Raw genomic sequence first — 12,643 nt, forward strand, 5'->3', positions numbered from 1 at the left:
AAAAAAAAATACTGACCATGTGGCAGCTAGGTGATACAGTGGATAGAGCATCATTCCCTGAAGTCAGGAAGACCTTTGTTCAAATCTGGCCTCAGACACTAAACAATATCTAGCTGTGTGACCCTGGGCAAGTCACTTAACCCCAGCCTCAGGGAAAAAAACAAACAAACAACAACAAAAAAAAAACCCTGATCATATCATTTGATTCAATTATCTCAACACTACAATTTTAAGAAAGGATAATTTTTATATTAATTATTCCTATTAAAAAGGAAAAAAAAATACTACTTACCAGAAAAAAGATATATTAAGTCCTCACCATGAACAACAATCCTGCTATTCTTCACTATATCTCTTTGCATCTCCTAAAGAGGTATAGTTCCTCTTTTGACTTCTACCAAACTTTCTTAGAGCAAATGACTTTTATTTTACTAAGAAAATCATGAGTTTCTTTTGATTTAAAAACCTCTTTTGCATTATCTCTCATCCCTTCCTCTTTTGTTCTATCTCTAAGGAAAAGCTGGGGACTTCTCTCTCACCCCTTAATTTGTGTCCCAATTGCATTTCCTCCTGTCTTTTCTGGGAGCTGGTCCCATTGATCATCCCTCTCTCTCTGATATTTTCAAACATTTCATTTTCCCTGCCTCCTTTTCTTTTTCCTGGAAATGTAACCAAATCTCCTCCATTATTCAGAAACTTTCACTTGATGCTGCTATCCCATCAACCTATCACTCAATTTATCTTCCCTTTAAGTGCCCAACTCAGGTATTTATACTCCCTCACTCCCTTTACTTCCTTATTTTTCATTACTTCTCAAGCATTTGCAAACTAACTTCTGAACCACCCTATTTTCTCAAAAGATTCCAAAAGCTTTCTTAGAGTACATCTGATGGGAATTTCATAGTTTTCATTTTCCTTGGCCTTTCTGTTGTTTTTGACACTGCAGCCCAACTCAAACTCATTTCTTCTTTCCATGATACTGCTCCTCCTAGTTCTTCTCCTATACTGAAGATTCCACTGTTTCTTTCACTGGGTCATCCATCTTCTCTTACTCTGAAAGCAAGACTGCCCCCAAAGCTTTGTCCTAGACTTTTTTTTCCAATACACTTGGTGATCTCATCTTCTCTTGTGGTTTAAATAATTAGTTCTATACAGTTGACTCCCAAATCTATATTCCAGCCCTATTTGCTCTTCTTAAGTAGGCTCTCTTTTGCCAACTGCTTGCTCGTAAAAATCTACCTGAATAAGCATAAAGTCATACAAAGTAATTTTTATGGGACATCAGGAAAAGCCTCATGTAGGAAGTGGCCCTTTAAAAAGCCCTAAAAGGAGCTAGTATTTCCAAATAGCAAGCCTGAAAAGGGAGAACATTTTCTGGATGGGCAGCCTATGCAAAGGAATGAAGGCAGGAGATAGACTGCCATACTCAGGCACAGTAAATAGGTCAGCTTGGCTAAAAGATTAGATTATGTGATTGGAACTAATCTGAAGTCACATATTCTTAAGCATTTTGGGGGTATCACTGATCCCTATGGCAGTCTTGTGAAGTCTTTAGTCTCACTTCTCAGAATTTTTAAAATGCATAAAATTTATTCTTCAGTCACTTCAGTCAAGTCTGACTCTTCAATCCCATTTGGGATTTTCTTAGCAGATATACTGGAGTGGTTTGCAGATGAGGCAAACAAGGTTAAGTAGCTTGCCCAGGGTTGCACAGCTAATAAATGTAGGAGGCAAGATTTGAACTCTGTCCTCTTGACTCCAGATTTGGTGTTCTATCCACTATGCCATCTACCTGCTCTAACTGTATAAAATACATAAATTATAAAAGCAGCAAATTATATTGAAATAGTTATCAAATTATTAATACAATAAATTCAAAGACCCTATCCTGAGATCTATCTAAGGGACCTGACAGGGTCCACAGAACTTAGGCTAAGAAATCCTAGTTTAAAAAAAATAGGTTAGAATCAGATTGTGCAAGAATTTAAGTGTCCCAATGAGGTGTCTACTTATGATTCTAGAAGTAATAGGAAACCAATGAAGCTTAATGAGGTCAGAACTATTTTTTAGACAGGGACATTGTTGGTACATTGTTGGTGGAATTATGAATAAATCCAGGCATTCTGGAGAGAAATTTGGAACTATGCTCAAAAAGTTATCAAACTGTGCATACCCTTTGATCCACCAGTGTTACTACTGGGTTTATATCCCAAAGAGATCTTAAAGAAGGGAAAGGGACCTGTATGTGCAAGAATGTTTGTGGCAGCCCTTTTTGGAGTGGCCAGAAACTAGAAACTACATGGATGCCCATCAATTGGAGAATGACTGAATAAATTGTGGTATATGAATATTATGGAATGTTATTATTCTGTAAGAAATGACCAAGAGGATCATTTCAGAAAGGCCTGGAGAGACTTACATGAACTGATGCTGAGTGAAATGAGCAGGACCAGGAGATCATTATATACTTCAACAACAATACTATATGATGATCAATTCTGATGGATGTGGCCCTCTTCAACAATGAGATGAACCAAATCATTTCCAATAGAGCAGTAATGAACTGAACCAGCTACACCCAGCGAAAGAACTCTGTTAGTTGACTATGAACCATTCATAGAATTCCCAATCCCTCTATTTTTGTCTGCCTGCATTTTAGATTTCCTTCACAGGCTAATTGTACACTATTTCAAAGTCCTATTCTTGTTGTACAGCAAAACAACTGTTTGGACATGTATACAGATATTGTATTTAATTTATACTCTAACATGTATTGGTCAACCTGCCATCTGGGGAGAGGGAAAAATTAGAACAAAAGATTTGGCAATTGTCAATGTTGTAAAATTACCCATGCATCTATCTGGTAAACAAAAACTATTAAAATATTTTTAAAAAAGAACTATAATTTAGGAATGCCAATCACACAGGTATGTGAAGGAGGGCAGGTTAAAGAATAGAGGTATGAGCCAAACAGGAGGCTACAGCGAAAATCTAAGCAAGAGGTGACGAGGGCCTAAAGTAGGATGTTGCTCCAGTGAGTAATAAAGAGAAAAATGTGAGAGAGGTAGTTGTAGCAGAATCAACAAGGTCTGCTAGTCAGTGGCTATGAGGAGCATGAATGAAATGCATGAAAAGCAAAAGATGGCTTCCAGGTTGTGATCTGGGAGAAAGGAAGACTTTGATAGTCAAATAGAAGCATGGGCTTTAGAGGAAAGATAATGAAAAGGATATGTTTTGGTGAAAAGAACTCTAGTTCTGGAGGCAGGGACCCTGACTCCAATTCCACCTTTGATACTTACTAGCTAAATGACATTGGGCAAATCACTTCACCTTGCTCAGTTTTCTCATCATTTCCCATCAAATGAGGACTGGAATGAATGGACTCTGAGGTCCTTTCGAATTCTAGATACATGAACCTGAGTTCTTGATCATGCTAGATTTGAGAAACCTGTGGGACTTCTGGATGGATATATATATACATATATAAAACACAATAGCAGTTGGTGATAAGGGATTAGAGCTCAGAAGAGAGAGGACTAGACATGTAGATTTAGAAATCATCTTCATAGAAAAAGAAATATTTCTTGTGCAACAAGAGAACTGTACGGATCTGCACACATATATTGTATCTAGGAAATACTTTAACATGTTTAACATGCATATGACTACCTGCCATCTAGGGGAGGAGGTGGAGGGAGGGATGGGAAAAGTTGTAACAGAAGTGAGTGCAAGGAACAATGGTGTAAAAATTACCCATGATTTTGTTCTGTCAATAAAAAGCTATAATTAAAAAAAAAAAAAAAAGAAATATCTATTTCGCTAATGAGATTATTCACCAACATAGAATGCAGAAAGAAAAGTGAAGAGAGCTCAAGAAAAACTTTGGGGAACCCCCACAGTTATAAGATGGAATATGGATGATAACCCATCAAATTAGACTGAGAAAGGTAAGAGTTTAAAAAAAAAAAAGTAGAGTCATGATGACTCATGGAGGAGAGAATATTCAAGAAGAGGGAGTGAGAAACATTGTTAAATGCTACAGAGAGGTCAAAGAGGATTAGTACTGAGAAAAGACCACTGAATTTAGTAATGAAGACATCAATAGTAATTTTGGAGGGAGCAGTTTGAGTCCCATAGCAGAAATGAACATGAAATAAGAAGGAGTTAAAGAGTGGGATATGAGGAAATAAAGACAATGTCTGGATGGCTTTTCTCTTGGAGTATGGCAGGAAAAAGGGGAGATGTAGGACAACAGCTTGAGGGAATATTAGAGGGAAGATATGGGCATGTTTGCAAACTGTAGGAAGGAAGCCAGTGATTAAAGAATGAAAATTATAAAGAGAAGAAGGAAAAAGGAAGGAGTGGAATCAAGGGAACAAGAAGAGAGTTAGCTATGGCAAGAACAAAAGAGGAGAGAATAATAGGGGATAATGCTAAAGAGATCTCATGTGTAGGATTTCATTTTCTCAGCTGAATATAAGCCAAGATACTCTATTCAGGGAATAGATGGGACATAAGTTGCTCATGAAAAGACAAGGTCTGAAGCAAAAGATGTGGAAGTAGAGGGATGAGTAAAAAGGAATGAAATCTGTTAGGGAGGGCCCAGTTCAGATTACATCATATAAACTGGTAGTGCACCTAAGCAGCATGGCTTTGTGATTTCCTCTAGGAGCTCTCCACAGTTCTTGAATAGAAGCTAAGAAGAAAACAAGTAGTAAGGTAACCAAGGCTGAAAAGGGATCAGTGGTAACAGGACAAAGAGACATGGGATTTGATAATAGAGGACACTGTAAAGTTGAACTGTTTAACTATAGCCCCAAGATTTCAAAAGTAGGAAAATGGGATCAGAGCATGGCAAAAGATGGCTTTAGAATAGAGGGAGGGTGGAATAACTGGAAATTGCAGTGAAAATGAGCCATAGTTTTAGGAGGAATTGAGCAATTGCAAAGACAACGTTCAGATTATGTTCAGATAATGACATTTGAGTTTCTTCACAATCTTGCTTAACTCTCCCTAGAAAGCATTATTTCCTATTACTTTCATGTATTATACATTCTAGCCAAACTTGATTCAAGAGTCAATATGGCTATTTCCTGAACTCAACATCTCATTTCCATGCTTTCAAACAAGCCATCCTTCACACTTGGAATCTATACCTGCCTTCAGCATTCACCCTTCTCAGCTTTTGTTACTTATTTCTGATCTAAATTATCTTGTACTTACTTATCTCTTTACCTGTGGTTTTCCTCTGAAAATATAGGCTCTATGAGGGCAAAGACTTTCCAGTTTTTGTTTTTGTATAAACAGTATCTAGCACAGAATTAAATAAGTATTTGTTGAATTAAATGGATTTGTATAGAAAAATCCATAGAGGTCTCACTGGTAAACAGTGTTCCCAGGGAACAACTTATATATCCAATGATTTTATAAGTGGCTGAATGAAGTTTGATGTATTATTATAATAGAATATTACTGTGTCATAAAAATATGACAAATATGGAGCCTGCAAAGAAATATGGATAAACTTCTTTGAAATAATGCAGAGAAAGCAGATTCAGAGCTATAACCTCTCTATAATGTCTAGATAATAGAAGTAATGACAGCAACAAAACTGTGTATATAAATAAAAAGAAATACATTGGAAATGAATTTAAAAAAAAAGAAAATATTGTTATTTTCTTGAAATTTATTTTTTCCTGGTATCACAATGCTATAAATAGCATGGAGTTTATATTTTTAAGTGTAATTTTAGCCTATTTATTTGATTATTCATTTTTGTTGGGATTTTTACTAAATTTATCATGACAATTTTAGTTACAGGAAATATAAATATTATTTAAATCTTTTCTAGTCATGTTCATTTCATGAAATTGACATTTTGTCTACAATGTTATTATGTTAAGACAGGATTTTAATATACTTGTGAGACTATAAAATATATAGAATGTAAAATATGGTTGAGAGAATGCTACTAAGGGAAATGTCACCATTTCCAAGATTAAAAAACTTGAATTTGAACTATCATGGCTCACTAACTTAGCTTTTGTATCTACTACTGTCATATATTCAATAATGAATGTCTCTGGGTGATGCAGTGAAAGCAGAGCTAGATTTGGAATCATAAGATTCAGGTTCAAATGGCTTTGCCACTTACTAGCTATGTGACCTTGGGCACCCAACTTAACCTCTCTGAGCCTCAGTTTCCCCAACTCAGAAATTAATAGCTTTGGCTAGAAAGTCCTTTCCAGCTCAAAATCATAATACTATAGCCCTGGAGTAGGTACTTAGTCAGTGCTTGATAAAGGCTTGAATAAACACTGATTAAGAACCTACTATGTGTCAGGTATGGTTCTAAGAGCTGAGAATACAGAGACTAGAATAAAACAGTTCCTGCTCTCAAGAAGCTTAAGTTCTCTTGGGAAGAATTGATGCCTACACAGAAAAATAAATATAGCAAGAGATACTAAAAGAAATTCCATTTAAAATAACTGTTGATAGTATAAAATATTTGGGAATCTATCTGCCAAGGTAAAGTCAGGAACTATATGAGCAAAACTATAAAACACTTTCCACACAAATAAAGTCAGATCTAAGCAATTAGAAAAATATCAAGTGCTCTTGCATAGGCTGAGTGAATACAATAAAGATGACATACTACCTACACAAATCTATTTATTTAGTGCTATACCAATCAAACTCCCAAGAAACTATTTTGCTGACCTAGAAAAAATTACAACAAAATTCATCTGCAAGAACAAAAGGTCCAAGAATTTCAAAGGAATTAATGAAGAGAAAAGCAAATGATGATGGCTTAGCTGTACAGATCTAAAACTGTATTATAAAGCAGCGGCCATCAAAACCATTTGATATTGGCTAAGAAATAGACTAGTTGATCAGTGGAATAGGTTAGGTTCAGAACAAAATAGTCAGTGACTATAGTAATCTAGTAGTTGACAAACCTAAAAGCCCCTTTTGACACTATTTGACAAAAACTTCTGGGAAAATTGGAAACTAGTATAGTATGACAGAAAGTAGGCAGAGACCCACTCCTAACAAGATAAGGTCAAAGTGGGTTCAAGATCTAGACATAAAGAATGGTATTATAAACAAATTAGAAAAACATAGGATAGTTTACCTCTCAGATTTGTGGAAGAGGAAGGAATTTGTGACCAAAGAAGAACTAGAGATCATTATTGATGACAAAATAGATAATTTTGATTATATTAAGTTAAAAAGTTTTTGTACAAACAAAACTAATGCAGACAAGATTAGAAGGGAAGCAATAAACTGGGAAAACATTTTTACATCCAAAGGATCTGATAAATGTCTCATTTCTAAAATATATAAATAATTGACTCAAATTTATAATAGTTCAAGCCATTCTCCAATTGATAAATGGTCAAAGGATATGAAAAGACAGTTTTCAGATAAAGAAATTGAAACTATTTGTAATCACATGAAAAGGTGCTCTAAATCACTATTGATCAGAGAAATGCAAATTAAGACAACTCTGAGATATCACTACACACACCTGTCAGATAGATAATAATGAATGTTGGAGGGGATGCGGGAAAACTGGGACACTAATACATTGTTGGTGGGACTGTGAACGGAGCCAACCATTCTGGAGAACAATCTGGAATTATGCCCAAAAAGTTATCAAACTGTGCATACCCTTTGATCCAGTATCCCAAAGAGATACTAAAGAAGGGAAAGGGACCTATATGTGCCAAAATGTTTGTGGCAGCCCTCTTTGTAGTGACTAGAAACTGGAAATTGAATGGATGTCCATCAATCAATGGGATGATTTCAGAGAGGCCTGGAGAGACTTAGAGTGAAATGAGCAGAACCAGGAGATCATTATATATGACAACAACAAGACTATATGATGATCAATTCTGATGGATGTGACTCTCTTCAACACTGAGATGATTCAAACCAGTTCCACTTGTGCAGTGATGAAAAGAGCCATCTACACCCAGAGAGAGGACTATGGGAACTGAGTGTGGTTCACAACATAGCATTCTTACTCTCTCTGTTGTTATTTGCTTGCATTTTGTTTTCTTTCTCAGTTTTGGTTTTCCTTCCTTCTTGATCTGATTTTTTTTTTTTTGGTACAGCAAAATAACTGTATAAATATGTATAAATATATTGGATTTAACAAGTATTTCAACATATTTAACATGTATTGGACTACCTGCCAGTTAAGGGAGGGGGTAAGGGGAAGGAAGGGAAAATTTGGAACAAAAGGTTTTGCAAGGGTCAATGTTGGGAAATCACCCATGCATATGCTTTGTAAATAAAAAAAGAAATTAAAAAAAAAAAAGAAAAGTAAACACAAATTATCCATTCAGAATAGAACACAAAGTAGTTTTCTGGAGGAGGATTCTAGCAACAGGAGGATCAGGATGGGCCCTTGGATAGGAGACAATCCTTGAACTTAGCTTTGTACAATACATTACAAAAGTACAAAAATAATTCTAAGGAAGGATTAAGAAATACCAAATACGAAGGGGAGCAATGGGAGTTCAATGTGATGTTCATAAAATGAGATGATAATCAGGAAAGAGAAAAGAATTATATATGGAAAGAGCTAGAAGTTTAAACTCCTCTAGCTAGTCAACGTACATTATTATTAGAACAAGAACCGGTCTCTGCAATGTAAACACAATACCTAAAAACCTTTAAAACTGTGAGCTACACTTATTATTATGATTATCTAAGCCTGGTCATTAGTTTCATGCCATGGCAGATTCATACCTGGGAAAAATCCCTAGGAAAATCCTTTGTCTTGGTGTTCACTTGCTGATTTCTTTCAAAATCCTCAGCCAAGTCAGGTGGGTCAAGGTAGAGTCGAGGCCCAGCTTCAGTTCTAATCTGTACAGACTTCTATAAATGAAAATTGAAAAAAAAAAAAAAATTTTTAGTTAAACAGTGAAATTCCCTTCTCATACAGCAGACTGCCGCTAGAGGACAGGGACTGCATAGCATTAGTTCTATTTTAGCAATAAGATTTGAAGTTTGTGAGAAGCTCCCAGATCTGCTCCTGCTGCTGCCATCCTGTCCCACTGCTAATGCATCCACACTGGCTTCAGGTCAGCCTCCCCTGTGTCACAGAGCTCTCCTTCTAACCTCCTAAGTTTTCTAGGACCGGAAGAATGTCTCATTCTGACCTTTTGTTGGCTTTGTCACTCCAGAATTCAACTTGAGGCATTATTTCAAAGATATTTGGGGACAAATGTTGGAAGAGCCTGACTGAGTGCTTCCTCTTCCACCTTCTTGATTCTACCCACTTTGAATATTCTAAGATTCTGTATATAAGCCAGCAAAGTGGGAAACTATTCTGAGACAGCTTTGCCTCCTTAAGGTGTGCCTAGTAGGGCCTAGCAGAATTATTAGCTAGTTGTTAGACCTAACAAATCAAGTCATTGAAAAAACATGTGTAAATAAAACTGGGAAAAACACGCAAGTAGTAGAATTAAAATGGAACAGATATCTTTAGCATAGTTACAGGGATGTATTCTGTCATTTATTACAATAGATTTACAACATTTAGATTCTACTACCTTAGTGCCTGTGTTCTTGGAGAGGAAATGGCACTCAAGAAAATACTATCACAAATTTCCTTTAACTTTCCTAAACTTGCCTAAATATATTGAAAGGAAATTTGTATTGAAGGCAACACAATTTCTAAGGCACTCAGAGACTGATTTTCAAGAGACTCTAAAATGGGGAAGATTCCAAAGAATGGAAAAATAATCACTAATATTATAACATCAGCAACTACCAACTCACATGCTGACTTTCTGCACTCAATAAAACCTTTGTGAGAATGCTCTATGCAAATATCCTTGAAGAGGACAATGGAAGGGAAAATAACAGTTTTCCCAGACAGTTTTCTACTGAAGATTACATATTCATAGTTATGCAAATAACTACAAGGTACAGAGAATACAAGATCCCTCTGGGTTCATTGTTGATTACAAAAAGCATTTGATTTGGCAGACCAAAATGCAATAGGTGCACCCTATATATGTGGCATATTTTGATAAATACAGAGACAACTATTCAACTATTATTCTTATCAATATTAAGTGAAAGATAAAACAGATATATACTTGCCAAAGGTAAGTGAAAATGTTTATTACTGTCACAGAGGATACAATAGACAAAGTTGAAATGGTGTCGGGACTTCATATAGAAGGTAGAGTTATCTGCTTCTGTTTACATATGATTTTCTTTGGATTATATCAAGCTCCAGAATTCTTCAGAGTGAAGAAGGGACCCTGAAACTCTGAAAATCCTTAAAGGAGAAAATCTCCTTCAACTCTGCCTCAGTAATGGACCTTGTCCCAAGGACAAACAGTTACATCTTTGTTATCTGGGTGGGGTCCACTCAATCTAGAAACCCATTGAATTCAATTCAAATTCTAGCCCTAGCAGAAACTCAGGGAGGAACCAACTTGAGACTCCACCCATGGGTCCCCTTTAGCTAAATCTCTCATTATAAAAAGAGCCAAACTAAAATCCTCTCTTTGCAGAGGTTCCAAACATGCCAGCTATGCCATGCTTGAGATGCCAAGGGCCTCTGTCCACTGGAATACTTTTTCCTGTGCCATCCTCTCTTTACCCTCACCTGTTTCCTTAACCAGACTTTAACCTTACTTCCCATCCCCATAATAAGCCTCTTTTATCAATCTAGGTTTTTGGGTCTGTAAATTCCTTTACAGAGAACTTCTTGCGTCCCCAGTAGGGAGTCCCCAAAATTCCCTACCCTTGCACGGAAACCTATCCTGAACCCTGAACTTGCCACTAGACCTCATTTAACTCCCTGATCACCAGAAACCCTAATTTCATTTGGGCTCCCCAAATCTAAACCTCATAAAGATTATCATTCTCTGGGCATTTCCAAACCTATACTCCAGCCATCACTTAAAATCTCCTCCTCTCCTTCTTACCATAACAATGGACTGTCCCTGGAACCAACCTCATCCCATTTGTGGTATTCTATCTTGCCCAGAACCAGATCTCCAAGTCATTCCTTGCCATTTCCAAATCTTGTATGTTTTCTTCTACTAGTAGAAAGTTCACTGCTTGAGGACAGAGTTTGTTTTGCTATGTTTGCATCTCTAGTGCTTAGCATAATGTCCAACACATAGTAAACATTTACCACTTATTTATGTATTCATTTATTTAGATATATGGCCACTAAAAAGAGACTTATTTAGTAATCCACAAAGGAAAAATCAAATGGATGATGAATACAAATTGCCCAGATTATGAGTGCAATTAGATCAATATTTTTTGATTCTGAGTCCATCAAAACATTTGTATTAGATATATGCTACAGACAATGAACTAAGCTCAGAAGTGAATAGGAAGCTGGAAATAAGGTAGGCAACATTTGGAAAATGGCACTGCACTTCCAATGACTCCAAATGGCTCCCTACTATACACGCCATCATTTAAATTATCAATAATTCTACAGTGATGCTATATGCCTGTGAATCATAAAACATCAGAACCTCTGAAAAATTAAACCTAGACATAGTCCAAAGAGGAACAAAAAGATGAATAGTAGATAGATGCTACACCAAAGTCATTGATGAACCTGCACTACAGAACTGGTATAAAGCACTTCTATAATCTATTATAATCTATAATCTACAAGGTCAAAAAGGAGGTACATTGCTCATGTGCTCAGAGGATGGGATAAGAAATGGACAGCTAGATTACTATATTGCTATTTACAAAATAAGAAGTCCAGAGAAAACCCTCCAGCACAATGAACTGACACTTTAAGGAGGAAGCAAATAGAAGTGAGAAAAATCACATATGAGATTGTAAAGGAAATCCTTTCTCCACAATTTACTATTTATGAGACCTTAAGAAAAATCACAATGTCTCTCAGCCTCAGTTTCTTCACCCACAAAATGAGAAATTTGGATTAGTTGACCTCTAAGCTCTAGCTCTAAATCCATGATGTTAAGATCTTATTATTGCTACAGTATCTAATAAAGAGAATGTGAACCTAGATTAACTGAAAGAAAAGTAATAGTTTACATTTGCATAATACTTTAAAGTTTGCAAAGTATTTTGCATACCTTACCCCAGGTGATTCTCACAAGTGTTCTGTCAGGTATTACAGATATTATCCTTATTAACCAAGAAGTGAGGTGATCTGCCCAAGTACAGAAAGCGCAGAATAGGTAGTCAGGAGAACAAAGTTCTAATGTCACTTCTATGGTGAATTATCTGTGTAGCTTTGAATAGGGTTTTTTTTCTCTGTGAGCCTTAGGCTCCCCAACTGTAAGATGAGAGCGCTATGAAAGATTATCTCTAAAGTCCTTTTTCATTCAAAAAGTATACCTATCATTGAATTATATGTAAAAAAAAAAAAAAAAAGCATAGAGGAAAGACTGCTAAACTAGAATAGGCCCTTGGTTCTTTTCAAGTTCTACCACATAAGCTAATATTGATCAGGAAACCCCAAAACTCTGAAAAATCTTTAAAGGAGAAAACCTCCTTCTACGCTGCCTCAGGAAAGGGACTCCACCCCAAGCACAAACAACTTCATCTTTGTTATCTGGGTGGGGTAGGCTCAGTCCCAAAACCTACAGAATTCAATTCTAATTCTAACCCA

At 36.2% G+C, this 12,643-nt stretch overlaps 1 protein-coding gene across 6 annotated transcripts in view; it reads right to left on the bottom strand.

Moving 5' to 3' along the window:
• KATNIP (katanin interacting protein) overlaps positions 1 to 12,643 on the bottom strand; it is a 252,434-nt gene that overhangs the window by 117,234 nt on the left and 122,557 nt on the right. For all 6 annotated transcript variants that reach the window (XM_074282774.1, XM_074282775.1, XM_074282778.1 and 3 more), the window contains exon 7: positions 8,761 to 8,889. In XM_074282774.1, coding sequence (XP_074138875.1) covers positions 8,761 to 8,889 — 129 coding nt within the window. The remainder of the gene's footprint in view (positions 1 to 8,760; positions 8,890 to 12,643) is intronic.

Source organism: Sminthopsis crassicaudata, chromosome 1 (genome assembly GCF_048593235.1).
Source record: "Sminthopsis crassicaudata isolate SCR6 chromosome 1, ASM4859323v1, whole genome shotgun sequence".
Lineage (NCBI taxonomy): Eukaryota > Metazoa > Chordata > Mammalia > Dasyuromorphia > Dasyuridae > Sminthopsis > Sminthopsis crassicaudata.